Source organism: Aythya fuligula, chromosome 19, assembly GCF_009819795.1.
Source record: "Aythya fuligula isolate bAytFul2 chromosome 19, bAytFul2.pri, whole genome shotgun sequence".
NCBI lineage: Eukaryota > Metazoa > Chordata > Aves > Anseriformes > Anatidae > Aythya > Aythya fuligula.
In genome coordinates this window covers 4,581,446-4,604,743 of record NC_045577.1, presented here as the reverse complement: position 1 = coordinate 4,604,743, position 23,298 = coordinate 4,581,446, and the positions used below count along the sequence as shown (strand labels likewise).

Sequence of the window (23,298 nt, the reverse complement as noted above, 5' to 3'; positions counted from 1 at the left end):
CAGGAGGAGCAGGGCTCTCGCTGTGCCAAACACGACACCTGAGTCAGAACACTTCAAAAGCTTTTTATTTTGTTTTATGGCACTACCAGCCCTGGAGCTGCATGCCACGTCTGGTCAAGGCTTTGCAACCCCTGAAGGCTTCGCAGCCTTTGAAGCAGGAAGTAGTACTTCGGTTTTGCTTTGTAAATAAGATTTTAAAAAAAAACAACCTGACGAGACTGTGAAAAGGCAAAATCCGATCTCTGGCTGGCACAGGGCTCTGCTGGCTCTGAACACGTCACTACCACCGCTGTGTGCTGTAGCATAGGCTGTTCCTAGGAGTATCGTGTGTGGTGATAGCACTAAAACACCCCATCGGTTCAGTTCCCCGCGTGCCGGGCTGCGTGGGGAGGCGCAGCGTGGCGTGGGCTCGATGCCCCTGCTGCCGAGGGGGCTGCTCCCCTTCCCCTGGCCGTGTGTGAGCTGCTTTCAGTTCTCACCCTGCGTGTGGAGCCCAGAGCCCCTTGCTCTGGGGCAGCAGGGGCTCGGCTCACAGCGTGGGGCCGGGAGGCACGAGACGGGCACGGCCGCAGCTCCTCGGCCAGCAAAAAGCGCCGAGCGCGGCCACGGCTGGTGCAGCTGCGAGCCCCTCGCCTCCCTCGGGGGGCAACGGGGGTCTCGGGCTCCTCGCTGGGCAGGGAGGTGGGGAAGCAGTGCCCAGCGCCCTGCACTGCCCCCAGCCTCTCCCCCCACCCCCAGCTGTTGGGCTGTATTATAGATTTCCCACTAACCCGGTCCTGATGGTGGCATCTTCCCGCAGACATTTCAAACCTGTAACTTTTATATTAAAGACAAATAAACACCAGTAACGAACCCGCCTAACGATCCTGTTTACAGTGCATGCAGCAGTCTGTGGATTAAAGTGACAATCAAATCCGCTTCTTGAGCTGGTGTGGCCTCATGTTTTCTCATGACCCCCCCAGGTTTTCCCCTGCTGTTGGCCCTTTTTGCTTTTAAGTTTCCCCTGTCAATCACTTCCTTACCTCCCAGCAAGCTGCTGTCACCCCAGCAAAAGCCCCTGGCACAGCCCAGGGACCTCAGGGGGACGTCTGGCTCCCTCTGGGCACCGATGTGCCCACTGTTGGGGCCAGGGGCTCCTTTCCCCGCAACGCGTGGCACAGCCCTGCCAGCACAGCGGCTTCACGCTGACTGCCCATGGCTATAAATAATCCCTGCGGCTGCCTGGGCGGCCCCCACACACGCTCCCGCGCTATTTCAGACCTGGAAGGGGTTCAAAATTCCTCTGGAAATAATCGGCATCCGCAGGCTTGGGAGGAGGATGCCCAGACACCGAGCGAGCCCGCAACGCCGGCTCCTCGCAGCAGTCCCAGCTGCACCTGCGGGGGCTGCAGGCTGCGTGCCCCCGGCCAGGTTTTGGGGCCCCCATTCCCAGCAGCATTACGCCGTGACCCCAAATTCTCCAGCTTAGGAGCTGCTGCGCTCGCTCCCAGCCCAGGTGGCCCCCCAGGAACAGTGGTGATGGTCCGGAGGCTCCCGGCAGCCTCCCCCCTGCCTGGCTCAGGGAGTGGCTGCTTCTGGGGGAAATGCCAGGTTGGGCGCTCACAGGAGGGTTTGTGCTAAATTTTGTGGACAAAAGCCACGGTCAAGGGTCTGCGGTGTGCACAGAAAAGAGAAGCTTTGGCTGTGCCTGTATTTTATTTAAAACTGGAAGCAGCAAGAAGGTGGTGATACAGCATAGTTAAGTGTGCAGAATGATCATAAAAGCTAAAATACGTATTTTTATATTTTTTCACATTATTAATTACTGGGAGGGGGAGGGTGCACTTGGACGCCCAGAGCAGCAGCTGCCTGTGCGGAGCAGTCGCACGCTTTGGCCTTTCGTTAACTTCTTGGCCATTTACTCCATTTCCAGCCCCAAACCTGCGAGGTGCTCCCCCTGCCAAGCAGCCAGCGTGCCTCCTGCTGCGTCCCTGAGCTCCGCTGCCGGGTATTTTGCTCCTCCAAGGGACAATCCCGGCAGCTGGACTAAATAACCTGCTGCAGAGCCCGATCCTGCGGTGCAGCGGGGCCAGAGCAGCTCCTTGCCAGCTCAGGCAGGGCTTGGCACCAGTATTGCTTTGGTCCGCGTCCGTCCTGCCTGGGCTGTGGCTCCTGGGCAGCCAGCGAGCACCTGTGCTACCTCGGCAGGGCGATTCCTGATGGTGCCCGGTTGTCACCTTCCTCCCAGTGCTCACCCTCCTCCCGCAGCAGCCCCGGCAACACCACATGGGCACCGCGGCCGCTCTGCCCACCCGGAGCCCCCCAGGCTGCAAGGAGCCCCCCGCACGCTCCGTGCCGCTGGGGCTCGGGGCCCTGTCATAGGTAGAGGGCCACCAGGACGTAGACGACCCAGCTGAAGGAGGCGAAGAGGCCGAAGAGCAGGCTGAAGAGCACCAGCGACTGCGCCTTCTTGGACGCCGCCTTGGCCTGGGCCAGGTCCCCGCGGCTCAGCGCGGCGCGGGTCTGGCACAGGGGGGAGAAGGAAGCGAGAGGTCAGCGGAGCCCTGGCGGGGATGAAGGACGGGTTTGGGGCGAGCTGCCCCTCGCCACCCTTACCTCGTGGGAGTAGACGAGCGCCACGACGCCAGTCAGCAGGCAGCAGAAGACGGTCACCAGCACCGACTCCACCAGGTAGTCCTTGGGCGGCCGCTGGCTGGAAGCGGGCGAAGCGGGGCCGGGGCGCAGCTCGAACTGGAAGGCAAAACGGGGGGCGTCAAGGGTGGGGTGGGGGGGCACCCACCGGGCTCGGACCCCCTGAGGGGTGTTGGGGGGGGGGGGGGGTGCCGAGACCCGGCCACGTACGGGGATGAAGGGCGGGGGAGCGCCGGGCTGCGGGCAGGGCTGGAAGGCGCTGGAGGGCGGCGGGGCGAAGGGCGGGCAGAGCAGGTGGGCGCTGCGGGGGTCGGGCGGCGAGTAGGGCGGCGGCTCCCCCTCCAGGGGACCACCACCGCCGAGCACCGCCACCGCCACCACCCGCGGGCCCCGCTCCGCTCCCTGAGGGACCCCGACCCCGGCCCCGGCCGCCTCCATGCGGGGGGCGCTGAGGGGGCACCGCGGGCGGCCCCGGGCCCGCACCTGGAGGCAGCCGGGGCCCGCCCCGCGATGGGGCCCCGCCGGCGTTAATCATTGACCGGGCTGGGAGCGAGCACGGGGCTGGCAGCGGGGCCGCCCCCCCCGCTCCTGCTGCCCCCTTTGGGGCCGTGCCTGCGCCTCCCCCCCCCCAGTTCCCCCCCCACACACCCTCCGCGGACTACATCTCCCGGCGTGCCCCGCGCCCCGTGCCCCCCCCCTTCCCTTGTGTCCCCCCCCCCCTCCCCGTGATGGCGTCCGCCGGTGGCGGCCCCGGCTCGGGGCCCGGTGTTGGCAGCGCGGAGCCGGAGCGGCCGCAGCCGAGGCCGTTCCTCATCGGCGTCAGCGGCGGCACCGCCAGCGGCAAGGTGAGCGCTGGGGGAGGTTGGGGGGGGGTTATGGAGGCTCCCCTCAGTCCCCCCCCCCCCCCGCCTCAAGCCGCCCGTCTCAGTCCACAGTGTGCGAGAAGATCATGGAGCTGCTGGGGCAGAACGAGGTGGAGCAGCGGCAGCGGCAGGTGGTGATCCTCAGCCAGGACCGCTTCTACAAGGCGCTGAGCGCCGAGCAGAAGGCCAAGGCGCTGAAGGGGCAGTACAACTTCGACCACCCCGGTGAGCTCCGTTGTGGGGGTCAGGGTGGGTTTTGGGGTGGGTCTGGGGGGGTTTTGGGGTCGGGGTTGTGTTGTAACCGCAGCCCCGCTGCCTCCTGCCTGCCCCCGAGCATCGGTGTTCCCAAAGGGAGCCGAGAGCTGGGTGGGGGTCAGTGAGGAGCGCTGGAGGGGTGGGAGGGCACAGAAAGGGCTTTTCCCCACCAAAATGCTGGTTTGTGTTTCCAGTGTCCCTGCCAGTCTCATGAAACCTCGGAGGTTGCTGCAGGCAGCGCCTGCCCTGTAACTGCACCGTGCAGGGAGCGATGTCAGGGAGGTGGAGGGCACCCAGGCCTGCTCGATGCGCTCATCGCCTCGTTTGTGGCTGTGGAAAGGCTCTGTAATAAACCACAGCGACTCCCAAATTCTTTCCTGGTATTTCTTGTCCACATAAAGAACTGCTCTCCTTCCTCTGGGGCACACTGCTAATTGCAAGTGAAACGATGATCTGCCCTTGGCTGAAGTTTAGTGCCTGCTACAAAGAGGGTGGATAACACTGGAAAAGTGTTACAAATGTCTGAGGTTTTGTAAACAATTTTCAGCTAACAGAGGTGCACAAAATTATGCAATTACTGAGTAAAATTGCACTATTAGCAACTTTACATTTGGATTTTTAAACTAATTGTATTGTTGTTCCTTAAGAACAGCAAATTCTCTCTTCCTCATTTCTGAAACCAAATATAACGATTGTAATTTGGGTGGGGGTGTCAGACCCCTGCTGGTAGGGAAGAATAAGCCGTGAGTTCCTTTTTTCCTAGTGTGACTGGACAGCGTGCTTTTCCTACAGGACTAGGAAATCTGAGCAGAGCACTTGATGTAGCTGCATCTGAACTTCTTCCTCTTTCAAACCTTCCTCTTGCAGACGCTTTTGATAATGATTTGATGCACACAACCCTGAAAAATATTGTTGAGGGGAAGACAGTCGAGGTACCCACCTACGACTTCGTGACCCATTCTAGGTAGGTGCCAGTTCTGTGTACTCTCTGGCTGGTGTTGGTATCCCCAGGCACAGCGGGGACAGAGTGCTCCGTGTGGTGCAGGCCCCACGTAACAGCGTGCTCTGGGTATTTCTGTCACGGCAGGCTGGCGGAGACGACTGTGGTTTATCCTGCTGACGTCGTTCTCTTTGAGGGGATCCTGGTTTTCTACAACCAAGACATTCGGGACATGTTCCATCTCCGGCTCTTTGTGGACACCGATTCTGACGTCAGGCTGTCCCGCAGAGGTGCTGCACTGCTGTCAGTGTTCTGCTGGTGTTCCTCATCCTTCCATGTGCATGTAGCAAAACTCATGTGGTTTTGTTTGTTTTTTAATTTTTCTGTTGTAGTTCTGCGAGATATGAAACGGGGGAGGGACCTTGAGCAGATCCTCACCCAGTACACCACGTTTGTCAAACCTGCCTTCGAGGAGTTCTGTTTACCGGTACCGAATGTCTCACTAACCTGATTTGTGATTTCTGGGAAGAGAAGGAGTGGGGTCGCCTGGGGATTGGCTGCACTGTAGATGCAGCAGCAGTTGCAACACCTTTTGATATTTGCATTTCATGAATGAGTTCTGTGCTTTGCCCTTTGCCTCATCTATGTCCCTTCTTGTAAGCACCACGGAAATCTCCGGCACCTCTGCGTGTTTTATTACTGCTCGCGGCAATAGCTATTGTAGCATAGGGCCCTTCAACTGGGAAAACTCCCTCTCTGCGTTTATTCTTAAGTCTTGCAGAAAGAAAGAAGAGATGGATCTTGCATTGTGTGGTGTAGCAGGCAGACTTTATAACTCTATAATGGTCCACCTCTGATTTTCTCCACTGTTCCCTGTTGAGAGTCTGCTGAAAACCAATTTAGGTGTTCACAGAACCAAATTGATTTGTAAAAACCCTTTGAGGACAAAATCCTGTATGTAGATAAAATAAGATGGAAAAGAGTAGCTCAGGGGTTTGTAGAAGTACTCATTAGGAATGCTGGACTTACCAGCCTTTTTGTAAGTAGGAAAAAAATTGAAAAGCAGGGGCCACGTGGATGGTAAAAATCAATGAAATGCCATCAGAGGCAGGAAGGAATTTCACACGTGCACTGGGTACCTTTGGCTTGCAGCAGAGATTTAGCAATGGCTTGTGAAATGCTGATTAGATCCAACTCTTTACAGACTTCAGCCTCAATGTGACAGCACACTCTTCTGAAGTGTAAAAGCAAGTACCCTCCACGCTTGGCCTACTGCTTCTTCATGGTTAAAAACTACAAAGATCAAGCCCCAGCCTTAAATCTGCTGTATGGTACCCAGCATAACTTCTAAATTACTGACAGAGAACTTTAACTTACAAGACCAGAGCATAAAACCTCCATCTCTGCACTCAATTTCTGGTTTTAGCAAGTTCTTCTTAGAATAAACCTGCCTTTCCCCAGTAACGGTCTCTATCACCCTTGCTGTTTTGCAGACAAAGAAGTATGCAGATGTGATCATCCCCCGAGGAGTTGACAACATGGGTAAGAGGGAATCCAGTTCTTTGCCTGATTTCTCTGGGGAGACCACGTATGGGGCTGGCGAGAGCACATGGCACGCCCCTGCCTTGTTTGCATGCTTTTAAGCATCCAGTGTTCTGCTGGTGGGGAGAGAGCTGCTCAGAGCCTGCCCTGGATTACCAGCTGCTCAGGCTATGGAGGGCTGGAACCAAGTGATAAGGAATTGGAGATGCAAAACAGGACACCAGTTCTAAAGCTGATGCTGGAATTGCTGGTCCCTGCTGGGCTCTGACCTCACTGCAGAGGGTCGGCATGCCTTCATTTAAGGGCTGGTTGTTAAAACTTGAGTTGGATGGGGCTGGATGCTCCACATTTTCTAGATAGTTCAGCCAAAAAAGCCTACGCCTGTCCTGTATTTCCCATTCCTCTCTGCAGTTGCCATAAACCTCATCGTGCAGCACATTCAAGACATCCTGAACGGAGACATCTGCAAGTGGCAGCGAGGGGCAATGAACGGCCACGGTCGGACCTACAAGCGCCCGTTCCCTGAGCAAGCAGAGAGCAGCACCGTGCTGGCAGCTGGCAAGCGGTCCCACCTGGAGTCCAGCAGCCGTCCGCACTAACCAGTCAGCCCAAAGGATTTGCCTCTGGTCCACACCAGCACTGAAGACAACTTTGGGAAAGAAAGACTTCAACAAAGCGGTTGGTGAAGTGCCCTTTAAATTGTCACAGCAGCATTGGGGCTGCTGGTGCAAAACTTCTTGCGGAGAGAAGAGGAAGGAGTTGGACTACTGCCCCTCTCCCCTCAAAAGTCCCTCCCCTGTCTCCCCGAGATGTCTGATCTGTTCTGTTACTCAATGAACTGGCTGAAGGCGGTTCTGCCTGCCTTTTTACTTTTTAATTTTCAAAATGGAATCTGTTGCTGAAGCCTCACGTGAAAGGTGAATGTTACCAGGTATTTAGCAAGATACCCCCATTCCCTGATGCTGCTGGTTCTTAGCAGGGAGATCAACTGCCTAAACAGTCTCTTTTTCCCAGACTAGATCACACCCTCTTAATTCAAACAAGCAGGTGCAGCCCTTACTCTTCTCCACCTTGCTTGGGACCTTGAGTTCTGGCACTGCTCTCCTGCTGGCCAACCTCCTTTGTAACATGTGGGGGAGGAAGTCACCTGTAGGGTAATCTCTCTCCCAGGATAAAACAGAGCCAGTCTGGGACAAAGGGAGACTTACAGCTCACTGAGGACAGGCCCGAGAGGTGGTGTGATTCTCATTCCTAAGTGATACCTTCAGGATAAGCTCCTGAGCCTTGCTGCGCTGTATGCAGAGGTTTCAATTTTTGTACCCTTGAATGTCAGTGAATGTATGAGCTCCAACTGGATTGAGTTGCTCATGGAAACAGAAACGGCCTTGTCAGTATTAGTGTCGTTTGGGGCATTTCTGTACTGCTGGTTGCAGATTCTGCTGGGCGGAATCCGTCCGCTTCCAGAGCTGGGTGGTAAAATTGGCAAGGGGGAAAGCTGTGAATTGCAAGACCCTCCTGATGGCACAAACAGCTGGCTGGACATGTTTCTACCGTCACGGTGACTAAACTCACAAATGTTCTGGTTTTCTAACAAAACAAACAAAAAAAAAACACCACCACCACCATCAACATAAACCAGACAAGAAGCTGGTAGTGTAAACACTGACAGCCAAGTTTCTGAAGTTTACCCCAAGTAAGTGATACTGCAGCAATATAAAGTTTCTGGAAAAAAAATCTGAAATAAAGGTGGGCCATTGAAAATGTCCTTGTTGTAACCTTCTTGAATCTGTACGTAGAGTAATTTTAAGAATGGGTTGAGGGGAAAATGTTAGGAAAACTAATTTTTTCATATTTGATTATAGTTTTTTCTAAACCAGAGTCTGGCTGTCTTGTTTGTGGATGTGTTACTTTGGCTAATAAAGAAATGAATCAACAGTGAACAGAAGTAACCATTCTATATAAAAGTGTTGTTGTGCTACATCTACTACACCAGCAGACAGGTATAAAAAGGAACACCTCTGGAGATGCTCTTAGACTCAACAGTTCTTTCTCACATTGACTCAGGATTGTTGTAGTTCAGTATTGGCTGAAGCTTTAGAGAAAAAAAAAATAAGAACTGCTGTCAGCATGTCCTGGTGTTGTCAATGCTGGATGTCAGTAAAGGTTGGTTAGCTAGAGAGCACCACGCTTCAGCATTATAAAAATGTAATGCTCAAGAGAAGGCTATTTCCTAATGGCTACTGGGTGCTGTTTAGGTCAAACTGACAGTTAGAGCATGGGATACTGCAGCTTTAAGTAGTCACTAAATCTTACTTCCAGTGACAGGTGTTTGCTCATAACTTCTTCACAGGGACAAGATCAAGGCAGCCTTGAACAGCAGTTGTTATGGCAGTAACTCTACAGTAAAAAGCACCCTGGTCTGTCTAGGGCTGATGTTCTTGGTCAGCTTTGATCTCGAATGCAAGAGCCTGCTGCTGCAGCCAAAAAAGAAAAAAAACAACCAACAACTGTGGCAACAGTACTGTCTCTCAGTGAATGCATGTCCAGTGCTATTACATATCCCCCATAAAAAGCCTCCCCAGTCCTTAATTTGCACCTTCTGCTCCTTTATGAATTCCCCTGCTGCTGCAAGTTAGGGCGTGGGCTGAGTTACCTGCACCGTTTCACCCTGAACACACGTACACGTTAGAGCAGGTTTCCTGCATGATTAGTTTACCTTGCTCAGAGTTCTCCCTGTGAGATCTGAGGTGTAACCCTGTAGCTCAGAATTAATACCCTGCTGCTAATAGCAGGCCATAGGCATTAATAAAAGGGTTGCAAGGCCTCTGGATGTATTTGGCTTTGTCTGACTTTGTGGCTTGCCCTGGAACCTTGTTTTAGCTTGTTTAGATTTAACAGCAATTTTCTAATGCCCAATTTATCTTACTTTTGCTTAACAGTATAAAAATTATGGTTATGCCACATGATTATACATAGAGAAAATTAACACGTCCTCTGCAAAATGACCTATTTACAATCTTACCTTAGTTCTTAGCGTAGAGAAATGTATCATCATGCAGCTGAGAGCAAAGGCACTGAAAGTGGGGGCACAGAATACGCTGTAGAGGAATACAGGCATGGTATGGTGCTGAAGAATGTAGCAGCTATTACTGATGGTTAAAAATGTGAACTTTGGAGCTGGCAAAAACCCAGGAGTAACAAAGAGAATAGGAAAGTACCCAGTATGATGAGGAGTGGCTGTTTGTAGGGACTTCTGTTGCAACAATGAATTGCAGACCAAAGTGTATAGGTGGTGGGAAACACACAAAATGGCCCCAAGTGAGACACAGAGCAAGAAACCATCACCATACCTGCAGAAAAGAGGAAAACCCCTTACAATGTACTTTGCCCAGCAAAGGATCTGGGATACTGATAACTTGCTGTTGACTGAAATCCACACCCTTCAGACACAGAGGGATGGGGGAAAGGGGGAGCTACTCTTACTATCTGTAAGAGTATTCTTTAATAAAAGATTTTTTTCCCAATTAGATGCAGATTACTAGTAATTATTTGATCAGCCTTTAAAGAAAACCTGCAATACTAACAGCAAATTCTTGGTTTTGCATAAAAGGTGTGTTTCCTTTTGCCTGTAACAAGACTGTGAGTGTTACTGTTTTCGGATAAGGATGTTCCAGCTGTCCTTCCAGCGCAAGTCCTTGAGTCCAGCAACAGACAGCGAGGGCTCCCCATAGGTCACAGGGCTGAATGTGCTGTAGACGAGGTACACTGAGGAGAACCAGGCTACGATCAGTGCTCTGAACATGGTCTTGGGAAGCAGCGATCTGGGACGAGAGAAGGAAAGAGCAGTCAAGTTACACCGATGCTAGCTGAATGCTCCATCCAAAAGGAAGATGTAAATATGGCTTATCTTTTCTAAAGGAAAATGAAAGGGGGGAAAAAAAAAACACACACAAAAAAACTCAAAAACTCACTGCTTTCCTGCAGCAGCTTGCCAAGGTGCCAACCCTGGAGAAAAGACATGTCACTTGTCTATCTGTACAAATAAAATACCTGCAGAGATAATCGCTGAGATGCTGTAATACAATGGGAATCAGGAGAATCTGGAATGTGAGGGCAGGCAAGTAGTGGTACAGGAAAAGTGTCTTCTCCATCAGGAAGAAGGGCAGGTAGTTCACAGCCCAGCCTCCAACACAGATCTCCCCAGCTGATACCCACAGCTGCCATGCATCTGTGGGAGACAGGAGAACATCTCTGACTTGGATCATCTCACAGCACAGACTCTGGAAATTAAAGTTTCTAAAAGGCCATCCATTTACAGTGTGTTTTCTTTTGCCTTGTTTTTTTTTTAATAGTTTGTGGTAGTATGACCTTTAACTTTACCACACTTAAACTGAAGGGAATGGTTACAATCCTTTCTCCGTGCCCTTATGACATACCCATCAAGACAGAGTACTGCCAACATGAAGCAGAATCACAGCATGTCAACAGAATATACCGCCAGAAAGGTCAGCATAAAACTGCCTGGCCACATGGAGGAGATGGAACTTCCGTTGGAAATACCGTATCTAAAATAAATCCCTCCCCATACAGCCAATATTTATTTCTATTATTTTTATATCTGGCACAAAAGATCTCAGTAGAAAGTAAATCTGATGCCTGGAGCTCTTTTACGTCCAGGGAATGACTCAAATGCTATGCTGGCTTTAGGGGGAAAAAGGGGATGCTTTATACTTTTGTGTGTCCCAAATAAAAATGTCAGAGTTAAAGGGCAGGAAAAGGTAATTGCCAAGCACATAGTTGAAAAAAAAAATGTGGTTTTGGGTCTGTTAAAGTTTAATAGATCAAAAGCCACCCCCAGTGGAGTCAGACCTTCAGGAATGTCATAAATTTTTCTCCTTCGTCGTACCAAGTACCACAGGGACAGACACACATAGATCACAGCAGCAACGTTAGCTGAAGCCCAGGTGAGAACGTTCCCAAGGAGATGGATCTGGGCCTGTTGGATAGAAGATGGTCTAAGCCAGAAGAAGGAATATGCTGCAGTTCTTTTAGGTAAGTTCAGATATTACCTACACATACTTGCTAAATTAAACTTCAGCTTGTGCCTGGCTAGTAGTCTGATCTTTCCTGGAATGAAGCAAGCAGATAAACTTTGCTGCTTTAAGACTCTTTTGTGAAGTACAGCAGTTAAAATATACTACTGGAGATGAAATCATCTTCTAAATGGAATTAGTAATGAAAACTATTAAAGTGCAGTTTTCCTTTTTTAAAAAAGTGCAAGATGACATGGTTTAATTAAAATAAATCACAGTCATAGTTGTATCACAAGACAAACAAACAAAAAACACGTTCCCACCCCTCAGAAAAAGAATGTTTGCTTTGAAACGTTAAAAATTCTTGGCACAGTATCACCTCCTTGGCTGGAACTGCAACCCTGCTCGCACTCATACATGAACTGAAGTCTGCTTCCTTCACCAGGTTCACATTTTCTCCCACCTCTTGTACTTACACCAGAGGTCGGGTGTAGCCAGTAGGCAATATTTGTATCCATTGTGATCCAGTCAAGAGCAGAGGAGCTGTACTTATGCTCCGTGTCTTCATTTTTCAGTGTGAGTATCTTCCACTAGCAAAAAGTAAACAGAAGGCTTTCGGAATTAGAACGATGACCTAGACAGCAGGCATAGATGAACAACTTCAGATTTAAGATGGTAAGTTCCTAACCTGAGATTGGAGAATTATTTTTCATATTTCTTACTGGATATTTATCCATAAAACTGTTTTATTTGTTCTTATATAATGAACTTTTCTTAGTGAATTTCTGAAATGTTAGTAAGGGGCATTGAGACTACTGACCTTACACAACACAATGCTGCAGTTCAGCTGCAGAGAACTTAGCATGCCCAACTGCTCCTCCTCCCCTTTTTTTTTTTTTTTTTACACAGTTCTAACAGTAATGACAGTTGTGCTGTCATCTAATGCCCAAGTGCATTCATAATTTATTTATTTTTTTCTGGTGAGGAAGCCAAACTACTCTATCAGCAAGGCAGAACCAAGGAATTCTCAGGTTCAGAGTCTGCAGAAATGCTTTGGTTACTACAGCAGAAGAAAGGATGAAGGGAATAGAAGTTCACCTGTAATTCTGTGAACTTTGCCATGAAGCTGAGGTTTTTACTTATGTCCATCTGTGTGGGAGAGTGGAGTTCCACTTCCCTCTCTTTTTGCTCTTGGCCTGGAAGAAAACACTATGTCTCAGAAATAACATAACAGCTAGAAACCGAGAAAGGGGAACACCCATGTGATATACCCTTAGCTCCTCACACTCCAGGATTTCAGCACTACATTTGGGGGAGCTCTCTGAAGAGACTTGTAAGGATTCTGACATCGGGGTATAATCAAAGCCCACTGAAGGGCTGTCTAGACCCACTACTGTGTCTGAGTGTGGACATCCCCATGTCAGTGATCCTGGGAACATCCCCGCTCTGTCTCCAAGGTAATTCCACCAGACTGAGTCCTTCCGCCAACGCCCCACTGCAGGAAGCCCTAGCCTTAGTCACAGAAATTAGCTTAGAGAACACGGCTGAGACGTACTTTTCCCATATCTGTGCTCTTCCACGTTCCACACCATGCTCTGGTGGTAGCCTTTGGACAGCTTCTCTCCAACCACCTCTAGCTGCCGGTATCCCCACTCAGGTAAAGATGCTCCACTGAGCTGAAAGTGAAAGATGATTTTAAACTTACAGTCCTGCCAATCTGAACCTCAGGCTGGAAGTTCCTAGGCCCTGACTGAGCAGCTGATCACAGCTAGGAAATATGTGAAGAGTCACCATGCAATACCGTTTGAACAAATGCTACAGCCATAAAGTCAGTGATTCTGGCAAGCTTTGAGAAGAGATTCTTCACTGTTCCATCTGCTGTCACGTACTACACGGACTCAGCCTCAATTTCTGAGGCAATATTTAAGGCTCAGTTGTACACAATGGTCACAGCCTTCTCAGAAGCAGGACAGCTCTGCATGCTGTGAAAGAATGAAGCCATGAGTACACTCACCTGAAACACATGCTGCCCTTTTACCATACTGAGCAAGTTTATTGTTTTCTTTGTTTTATGTGGTTTAGGCATTTTGGAGGAGTGAGATCAGTAGTTTATGAGATTAGGAATTGCATGGAGGAAAAGCTGTAGGCAAATAAATATAAATCCACTTACCTTTAGCACTGCAGAGGTGTTAACATGAACAAACCTCACTTCTGACAGAATTGTCTTCCACACATCTGTGTCAGACTCCCGATTTACGATTTCCTACAACAGTGAGATTACTTCTGATTAGTATTTTGTCTCAGCTGTTTCTGCTGGAGAACGATGAGCTCCTCCCTTCCCTTTGACTACTCACCACTCTCCAGAGGTTCTGTGCTGGCATGGAGACGTTATAATCAATATAGCAGGAAACTTCTTGGGAGTGGGGGCTAAGAGGGGCAGCAACATCATGCCTGTAAGACAAGAAAAATCAACATTCCTCCAGTACTATTTTCCAAATCTGTTAAAAATAAATTAACCCATAAAGGTCTTGGATTGGCTTAGAGCAGATTCAGTAGTAAAGCAAATAACCCAAGTGAGCCATTCATACAGACTGCACTGTTTACGCGGAAGGAGAACACTCCCTGCTGCTGAGAGCTGCCAGCAGCAGGCACAGAGGAAGCCAATGCAGACAACTGCCATCCTGGGCTGAAGAACAAGCACCGATTGTGACAAACAGAGATGCTGTTCACTTGGGTTTCCAAAAATGAACAGACTAGGTTTGGAAGGGGCATAGCAAAAGCCCAAGCTCAGGATGCCCCCCTTCCTGGTGTGCATGATATTCAAGTACAGGCTGACTCCCTCTGGGCAGCAGTCAGGGCACCATTTCATGCTGCAGCCTCTGCAAAACAGCCAAGAATCTGTGCCAATGAGCCACTGCACAATGAATTCCTGCACATACACATCCTCCTGACTTTCAGAGTGCACCCTATGTGCAGGTGTATGCCACCAAAGTCAGTGGAGACATTACATGACTTTGCGTTAAGTCACCCAAAATACTGCCTATTTTGGAGAGGAGGCAGTGAAGGAGGAGGGATGATGGCTCCCCCAGGGCACTCTGTATTTAGAAATCTGAGAATTATCACAAATTGTCAACGAGACTGAATCCACCATTAGCCCTTCTAAAGGCCACCAGTACAGAAGACCAGAAACAGCAAGCAGGCGCTGAACAGGGTGTGTTCAGTGACACACACAATTGACTTGACAATCCAGTTGTCAAATTAACTGCAGAAAAATAAATAAAGCACAGGGCATTGTTTCCCTGGGGCCAAAGGATTGCTTGTCTAGCTAACCGAGGACCTTCCTAGCCCCACCATTTTCAGAATCCATAAATAACAAGGGTGTGTGCAGCATATCTGAATGCAAGTGTCACTGTACTTCACCCCTGAGCAGTTATTCTGAGACACAATAAAGCAGAATAAGCCACAGGTTTTGGAAGAGCAAAGGATAAGGGAAGGACTCACGTGTTGAGGTACCGAGTCGTGATGCCGTGGACCAGCTGCACGATGTGCCCGTGCCGGACAGGACGGGGTGGGTTACTCACCACCAGCTGCTGCCTGGTGGAGTGACACATAAGAGGAAGTGGTCACGTTCTTCTAAATAATGCAACCTTGTCATGAACAAACCGTTAGGTCAAGATGCTGCAGATAGGGACTGACATTCAGGCAGCAAGGTGGGAAATCCAGACAATTTGTAGATTGTACCAGAATGGAAAGAAAGCTCAACGTGGCAAAGGCAAGTTAAGGGCAGAATGACTCAGGGGATCAGTGCTGGGATACCGACACCCCAGCCATTCTGTCAGTGGTCTGAATCTAGGTCAGTCAGGAGCAACTTCAGATTATTCCCACCCAACAGCTGTTTGGTGGCCTCAGTGAGGTCTGACAGGTGTTCTTACTACAGCTGACGGCACTTTTGGCAGGATCACAAGACAGATCAATGACTACCATTTCCACCACGGAGACCAAGCTCTCATCTTGCTTCTGGACAGGGCTAGTGCATGTTTTGTCAAGGGGGAACACTGCAGTTCACCTAACTGCTGCCTACACTTTGTTGTTCTATAGAAGAACTTCGCATCCTCCAAGGTTCATGGGAGTCCAGAGTTTGAAGCTAAGAAGATACTGGGTTTCTGTGGATCTCACAAGGAGTCTTGGAGAGTCCCCACATGAAAGGTTTGCACTATGGACAAACTTCCCCAGTGTGGGTATGATTTATAATGGCACACAGCCCTTTTGGTGGGACTGTTTACACAGTTTCTCATAAGAAACCTACAAAAGCAACTTTTTCATCAGTATAAAATGATATCACACAAGGGCTTTTACTGGCAGAACTGCAAGAACAAAGAGTCCTGCTCCTCGCTGACAGTTACAATGCCAAAACACTTTAGCACAAACCAAGCTCTCTCAGGCACAGACACCCACTTGGAATCTCTCCTGATGTGGCAGACTCTACAGCTTATCTCACACTTTCACTACAAAGGAATACTGAATCTGCAAAAGTGATTTCTCTTGTCTTCTGAGACCCATTCAAGTTTGATGAAATTCATCAAAACACTCTACTGCCATGGCTCCCACACTTCAAAAAGCCGAACTTCACTTTCATGCAAAGCACCTAAAGAGTTCCATCAGCCTCATGACTCTTTAAAGTTCCCCTCGTGCAAAGCACAGCCCATGTTCTGGCAGATGCAGTTCAGACAGAATTTCTGAGTGCTCAATAATGCTTCTAATTTACTGAGAACTGTGCAAATAGGCACCCTTACCAACTCTGCAGCTGAAATTACTTGTTCATGATCACAAATGGCCTGTAAATCCATACGCAGAGAATACTAACGTCCAGTCCAACCTGTGCCCTATTTAGGTTTTGGAAGTGCATTGAAGCTATGCTTACAGCAGCTTGGCATTTAAATATTTTGCATACTCACATTCCAGGATCTTTGACAATCCACCAGTTGTTCACATCCTTGAAGGGATAGCAAGTCACCTGCTGTTGATGGGAACTGCCTCGGCCATTCTCATACCTTTACAGGAGATTTTTTAAAAAAACACACGTGTGTAACAGTACGTTTCTGTGCTCAACAGTCACTGCAACACAAACCAGCACCAGATCACTGGTTCCACTCCTACACAGCACAGAGAATCTGTGCATTTCCAGTGTTCTCTGAAGTTTTAAGGAAGCCATTTGCAGGACCCAAACTGAGATACCTGCACTGTCAGATGAAGAACCATACTTTCACCCTAACAGTACAGAACCAACCACATTTCTCACCTGATGGGATAAGTATTCGTGTGAGAATGGAGCCAACACTGCATGGGCTTGCCAAACACATTCCGGAGAGTGATCTGAGAGCCATAGGCCACCTCTAAGGGCTGACCCTGAGTGATTCGAGCCAGCCCACCCTGAGAAGCATAATGAAAGGGTAAGTTGAAAGAAGCAGAAACAACCCAGAGGCTGTATAAATTCTATTAAGAGTCACTTTTTACTTTAACATAGTTGTATCTTAGTATAATGCCTTCTCATCTGGTGTTATCTAGGAAAATTAATTCTTGAAGCACCATACTCACCAGAAAGCAAACACATCAAAGCAAGTAACCCCTACAGGGTCTTTGGAAATATCCCTAAAGCCATACTATTTTAAGAGACAGACTAAACACTATTCTACTCAAAATCATACAATCCTCCTTTAGTTTATAAAGTCATCACTTAAGAGTTCAGCACTGTATCTACTTCTGTGGAGTTTCCTGTAGGAAAGGACAAACCTACAGCAGAAGACTGGACATATTGCTCTTGGTTCACTGGGAAAAGCTTTCATCTGCTATTAGGATTTCAGTCCTCATTGCTTCAACTTAAAGCAAGTACTAGACCAGCAGTAAAATGACATAAAAGGAATAAATGTGCAGGATTACAGGAACAAGAATGCAGACCTTTCTTCTAAATGTGAACACAAGACAGATCATCCTCCCATCTCCCCTAAAAATTAGTTTCACGACCACGGTTCATTTACCTCTAAGCTGGCTTGGAAAGCACTTGTCATAATCTGGTCATGAGGCCCAGAGCGATACAGCAAAGTCAAGTGAACATAGAAGAAGGACAGGTACATTGCCATGGGGATGATGATGAGGGCCAGTCCCCTAGCTAGAAAATGGCACAGTAAAGAAACCTAAAAAGAACACAGAGAACTCACTAGTTTCATGCTCCACATATTAAAAATCCTAAAAATCCCAGTGCATTTAGCTTGTTTTGTTTGCCTTTTTTTAAGTTTCCCTAACCACCCTCCTTCAGCTGTAACTCTGAGGACAGCTGGATAACTTCAGCTGAGGATTTGAACTGGAGCCAGCAGGAGGTCTGTGAAACACTACAGGTTTTGAGTGAAAAATCACCAAGAGGTGGATAAAAGCAGAAAAGCCAGTCATATATGCATGTTTTTCTTAAACTTAACTCCATCTTCCCCAGCAACTGAGCTGGAGAACTGTTTTATGGCATGAGGGTTTGCAGGCCATGACAAAGAACATTAGCGCAAAAAACAGCTACAGAGAGCATCGTTATCTGAGGGCTTGCAGGGCATCCAGCTGGCTCCTGTTCTGAAAAGTTACACACAATATAATTTGCATGTTGCACCACCTACGTTTGACAAGTTCTGGTTTCCTAACATTTGCCAGAAGTGGAGTCCTGCAATGGCCAAGAGCAGCATGTAGGTAAACAGGCCCATATATTTCACTCTGAAACGAGAACACATAAAAACTGAACAGGGTTAAAAACTACACAGATTTACTATTATTACTTAACGCATGATGTAAACATTCAAACTTTCTCTTGGAACGGATGCATTTAAGTCCAAAGGCTTAGATTCAAGATAAGTGTGGTACAACAACATAAATAAGCTTCAAGGCTTTAACACCAGATGATGTCATTTATTTGCTCATTGCATTAAATAACTGCAGTGACAGAGAAACCTCTTGATAACAAGGTGGCAGATCACAAAGCACAGAGTCTATAAATTCTGACTTACTGAAGCTTCAGGTAACAATGAGGGAGAGGTGAAATGCTGATGCTAACTTGAAACATAAAGCTATCTCCAAGAAACATATTTTGCTCTTTCCTGAACTTCCTTATGCCCAGTATTGCTCACTGTGAATTGACATCCTCTCTATAGAAACAGTCTAACTCGTAAAAAGTCACAAAGAGGTCCACTCAGAAAAGCACCATGAAAGAATCTTGAAAATCTGAAGCCCCACCAATACCTCAGATAGGAGGCAGGAAAGCAGGCAGGACAGACAGACATGCCATCACTTACCCAACTGCACAAGAACAAGCCACTCCAGTCAACAGAAGCCAAACCCACCAACTTGCAGAGAAGGAACTTAAATAAAAGAACAAAGAAAACAATGTTAAGGCAGCATCTGGGCACATTCTTAGGATCCTGAATTTAGGTAATTTGACTTGTAAAAAGCTCCTCTATTCCTTACTCTGAGGTATCTCATTCTGAACCTCCCAAGCCACAAACTCTCAGCCCTGCCCTACAGGATGTTTTCAAATGTACCTCTCTTTATTTTGAAAAGCAACACTGAACACTACCTGCCTTCTGATACTAAAAATAAAAGAAATGCATTAAGTCACTTGCTGGCCTCTGCTTACAGAAGATTTTATTTCACTAAAGATTACTTTAGTTTAACCTCTTCAAGGATCAGAGAATGTGTGAAATCACAAGAAGAGACAAGGATCTCTAGATTCAGTGCCTGTAATTAGTAACAAAGGAGCATAAATAGCCTATTATCCTCAGTGTTTCTGTGGGTAGAAGGAAACTTTACAATGTAAGATCTGGGTGGGCAAAGGAGCACTCCCAGGCGATTTCATTTTTTATAACAAAATGACAACCTTGCTACCAGTTAAAACTGTTACAGTCTGTAACAAGGAGTCACCACAGGATTATCCAGAACGATGGGAGGCAATCCAGCTTTACCTGTGCCTTTGCAAGTTGTAGAACTTCAGGTAGGACAAAACCGCAAGTAGGATAAAAAAAATCAGTATGGATTCCAGGAGCATGAACCTTGACTGAGTGATCAAAGAGTTCTCTGTTGGAAAAGAGACAGACAAAAGTAGAGAAACTTATCTGTAGGCAAGTGCCAGGTCGGACAATAACATCATTATGCTTGGGCCTGCCCCTTCAAGGACAGCCAATTTATATGCAATTCTACTGGCAATAACAGGGAGGTGTTGGGTTAAAACAATAAAAACCTTCCAGCAGGAACAAAGTACATGGCCAATAACTGTCTCCAAAGACAAAGTGATGGACAAGTAGCAGAGTCTGTCAAGAGGCAGATAAAGCTGCTGTGCTTGCCTACAAAGGCAAAGAAAATCAATGCTGGGAGATCCAGACACGTGCTTCTCATGGCAGCAAGAGTTGAGGCAGCGACCCAAGCAGGCATGATGACAAATCTTTAAGAAAAGGAGCTGCAAGGAACTGCTTTGTGCAGGATTCCCCAAACCAGAACCAGAGCAGCAGTTAGCTCTCCTAGTCTCTCCTAGTTCCTCCAGAGCACTAAAGGGCTGATGAAAGGCTCTTTCCCTTTCAGGCATCTTCCAGCAAAATCTCAGAAAAAAAAAAAAAAACAACAACCAAGATACACAGATACCAGAACAGTGTCAAATGACGGTGCAAAGGCCACAAGCAGTTTGGAGACGAAGAAATTTGATGAGCTCCAACTGTAAGTGAGGTCATCCTGCTGTTATAAACCAGTAAACCTCTAAGGATCAGAGTACAGGACTCCTTGGATGCAAGAAATGTGGGTTCTGCAAGGCTGTTAAGGCTGCACACTTTGCTCAATAATGAAGGGAACTAACAGTATCTTGTAGAAAGTCTCAGCCCAGAATGGCAGCCACAGAGCTCTAAGGATGAGAGAGGCACAGCAGAGACTGACACAGGTCGGGACCGTTCTCCCCCTGTATGAAGAACGGGGTTCCAGGGAATAAACTTACCTAAGAGAATCAGCAGAGCACCTCCAAGCGCGGCACAGTGGGAGAACTGCAGTTCTACCAAGATCTGGTATGCTAAAGGGATACAGAGAGCACCAGCCAGCGCCGGCAGGAGTCGCAAGGACCAAACGGGAACGTTCATGCTATATTCTGAAATCAGAGATAGCAGATTTGGAAGATATTAATTGCAGAGAAGCCTGATCAGTACAGAACTCCTTACGACTATAACTACATTAAACAAGTTGAATTTAATTTCTACTTTTAGTACATTATTGACAGGCTTGTACTGCTTAAACTATTTAAACTGATTTTAAAAGTGTGTGCTATAGAATCATAATGTCTTAAACTTCTGCTAGAAACCAGCATAACACTACTTTAAGAGTAACTGAAGGAATCACATAAATTATTATTTCCACTACTCAGGCAAAAGTAGTCTGCCAGCCGCTGAAATACTGCTTTCTTCCCCAAAAGAATTAGGCAGTGAAGATCAGTTCTTACCAGCTCCAATCCTGTTCCATAAGAAGTTTCCATCAAATCCTCCTAGGTAACCTGCAACATAAGCAACAATTCAGAATTTTCAGTGTCCAAACAAGTATAAAAATGAGTGCTAAACTAGTTCTGGAACCATTTCTTAAACACTGGTCATAAAAGCCCCAAAAGAAGATCCAAAAGGATCCTCTTTTGTACTGTTTTGCCTGCAGCAGAGCTTGATGAAGAATAGCATGAGAAACATAAACAGGGAACGACAAATTCTCACTGACACAGTGATATATATATATTTAATCCCTCCTTCCCATACAGACACTCTTATGTTGTGCATATCTCAGCTACAGAAAGGAACTCAGGCCTGAAACTCTGCTTGTTTTCTACTCTTTCTGGTCACTAGCAATTCTCATCTTACTTTCCTCTTTATCCAAAGGACTGGATAGCAGTGAGGTAATGGATACATGGCTCCATCACTTCCCTAGTCCTCATGCAATAGCCCTGTGACAATACTAAGTAAGTGAAATCCTAATTCTCTCTGCTTCAGGATCTCTCAGCTGCCCTGTGCTTTTTCCCCAGTGAGAGGATCTGATACCTCATTTCTAACCAGCACTTCTCCCTACCAGAGCAGCAGGCACTAGAGAGTTCTCAGTTTCAGAAGGCGCCCTACCTCCCAAAGCCAGCAGCATATGGCCAAAAGGTGGGCCGCTGTCATCGACGAAGAAGATTCTCTTCATGTAGAGGGAAACAAATTGGCCATAATAAACTTCATCAAAACTGGAACACAAGAGACAGAAACACATTAAGTCCAACTAGAAGTATCCTGCTGGTTACAGAGAGATTAGGGCAGAAAACACTGATCCACTGGCAGAAGGCTAAGAATATAAGGAAGCACCATAGCTTTGGCCCCCTTACCTTCCCCTCAGGGGTTTCTATTAGGGAGACATTATCACTTTACACACAGGGACTGACAGATCAGCTCTGCTCTGCCACTCCTGCATTCTTACTCACAAATAGTTAAAAAAGTTGCGTTGGTCAAGTAGGAAGCAGACTGTTTTACTCACACCACAGCACGGGGATAGGAAAGCCCCCAGAGACGGCTTATTAACCCCATCACAGTCAGCACCACAAGGTTCACATTTATCTCCGCCGTAACCACAACTGGGTTCTTCAGAAATCCCAACATCCTGTCAAAGGTCTGTCCAAACCTTCAAGGACAAGCAGAGAAGCACAGCAGTCACCATTTGGCTCAAAACCTGGTTGACAACCAGCATGCACAACTCTGCTACTAGCAGCTCATGGCAACTGATCTTCTGAAGTTCTTTTTTTTCACAATTATGTGTTTTCTGCTATATCTACAGTAGCAACTTTGAAAACAAAGTTACTAAACTACTGTCTGCCCACATACACCTAACTTTTCACTTGCCCTACTTCTACATTCATATAGTTTTCTGTCATCAACAGTAAGCTGGAAATTTTGTGTATTCCTACATTGCTTCTGCAGAAACACAAGAGATTAACTCAAACCTATACTCTACTGTTTGTGCTAGGCAAAACTTCATGCCCACTGATGTTACTGAGAGGCAAGCCACATGCTCACACACCAGACTGCTTGGGTAACTTTAAAAAGAAAAAAAATGGTTACTTCTTTACAAATTGAGTGTATTTGCTTGGTGGGTGGGGAGTAGAGCCCACAAACATCCTCTAGCTAAAAAAGCAGGCTACCTGCAAGGGTGCTGCAGGAGTGTAGCACAGCCTAGTGGGGGAGTGCTGCAGGGCGCAGGAGGGAACTGTTGTACGGGCAGAACTGCTGGAAGCGAGGAATACTGTCAGGAACTGTAAGGAAGCAGTGCTGCACGTCCTCACCTCACCGTCACTGCACGTTACTGGAATGAATCCTTCTGTATGGCTTTGGTGGGGGGGCCAACAAAGCAGGACGTGAGCACATCGCCACCACCAGATGCGGTGCCACTGTCCTGGTTCCTCGCTGCCTACAAAACACAAGCGCTGGTCAGCTCTGCATCGCCCTGGGGAGCGGTGAGAAGCCCCCTGCCAAGCTGGGCTCTCCCCCTGCCCGCCCCTGGCCAAGGGCAGGCGCTGGCACCCCAAAGACTCCCTGATGGGGACGCCCCTGCTCTGGGCCAGTTCCCCGCTCCCCGCAGGAGCACAGCACCGTCCCCACCAGGCCCCTGCACCTCCCGCAGCCCTGTGAGGGGCGCTGCCCTGTGACTGAGGGGGGCAGCGGGCCCCAGGCCTCGCCCCCCCCCCCTTGAGTGAACGGGACCCCTGACCCCCCCCACACGCAGCCCTTGAGCTCTATGGGGCCAACGGGACCCAGCCTCGAGCCGTGGGGAGCGGGGCCACTGCCCTCACCAGGCCTCGCCCCCAGCCCCCCCGAGCCTTACGGAGCTGTGGGGGCAGCAGGAGCCCGGCCCCCAGCCCCAAGGGGAGGCGGCGGCGGCACCGGGAGCCGGGCCCGAGAAGACGACGCCCCCCTCACCCGCCCCCTCCTCCGCACCTAAGGGGCGGTGCCGCGCCGCCGGATGT

The 23,298-nt window shown here is 48.4% G+C and overlaps 3 protein-coding genes across 4 annotated transcripts; 1 reads left to right on the top strand and 2 right to left on the bottom strand.

Moving 5' to 3' along the window:
• Positions 1 to 1,692: 1,692 nt before the first annotated feature.
• PRRT1B (proline rich transmembrane protein 1B) lies at positions 1,693 to 3,069 on the bottom strand. Its single transcript, XM_032200511.1, has 3 exons — positions 2,842 to 3,069; positions 2,596 to 2,730; positions 1,693 to 2,502 (listed from the first exon to the last, which is right to left on the bottom strand). The coding sequence occupies exons 1-3, from the start codon at positions 3,067 to 3,069 to the stop codon at positions 2,356 to 2,358; spliced, it is 510 nt and encodes a 169-aa protein (XP_032056402.1). The 3' UTR covers positions 1,693 to 2,355.
• Positions 3,070 to 3,359: 290 nt separating this feature from the next.
• UCK1 (uridine-cytidine kinase 1) lies at positions 3,360 to 8,166 on the top strand. The gene is made up of 7 exons (XM_032200464.1): positions 3,360 to 3,476; positions 3,560 to 3,719; positions 4,617 to 4,713; positions 4,837 to 4,979; positions 5,082 to 5,176; positions 6,183 to 6,231; positions 6,643 to 8,166. Exons 1-7 carry the CDS (start codon positions 3,360 to 3,362, stop codon positions 6,828 to 6,830), a joined length of 849 nt encoding a protein of 282 aa, XP_032056355.1. The 3' UTR covers positions 6,831 to 8,166.
• A 1,610-nt stretch (positions 8,167 to 9,776) lies between these two features.
• On the bottom strand, positions 9,777 to 23,298 carry POMT1 (protein O-mannosyltransferase 1). 2 transcript variants are annotated; one of them, XM_032200467.1, is made up of 21 exons: positions 23,270 to 23,298; positions 22,618 to 22,738; positions 21,816 to 21,959; positions 21,422 to 21,528; positions 20,767 to 20,817; positions 20,272 to 20,418; positions 19,256 to 19,367; positions 18,590 to 18,655; positions 17,921 to 18,014; positions 17,300 to 17,455; positions 16,564 to 16,694; positions 16,220 to 16,315; positions 14,766 to 14,858; positions 13,619 to 13,715; positions 13,435 to 13,527; positions 12,820 to 12,940; positions 12,363 to 12,460; positions 11,741 to 11,854; positions 11,101 to 11,227; positions 10,282 to 10,459; positions 9,777 to 10,052 (listed from the first exon to the last, which is right to left on the bottom strand). In XM_032200467.1, the coding sequence occupies exons 3-21, from the start codon at positions 21,935 to 21,937 to the stop codon at positions 9,878 to 9,880; spliced, it is 2,178 nt and encodes a 725-aa protein (XP_032056358.1). In that variant the 5' UTR covers positions 21,938 to 21,959; positions 22,618 to 22,738; positions 23,270 to 23,298; the 3' UTR covers positions 9,777 to 9,877. The 2 variants fall into 2 exon arrangements, with proteins under 2 accessions (XP_032056358.1, XP_032056357.1); XM_032200466.1 differs by having other exon boundaries at positions 22,618 to 22,742; positions 23,157 to 23,274.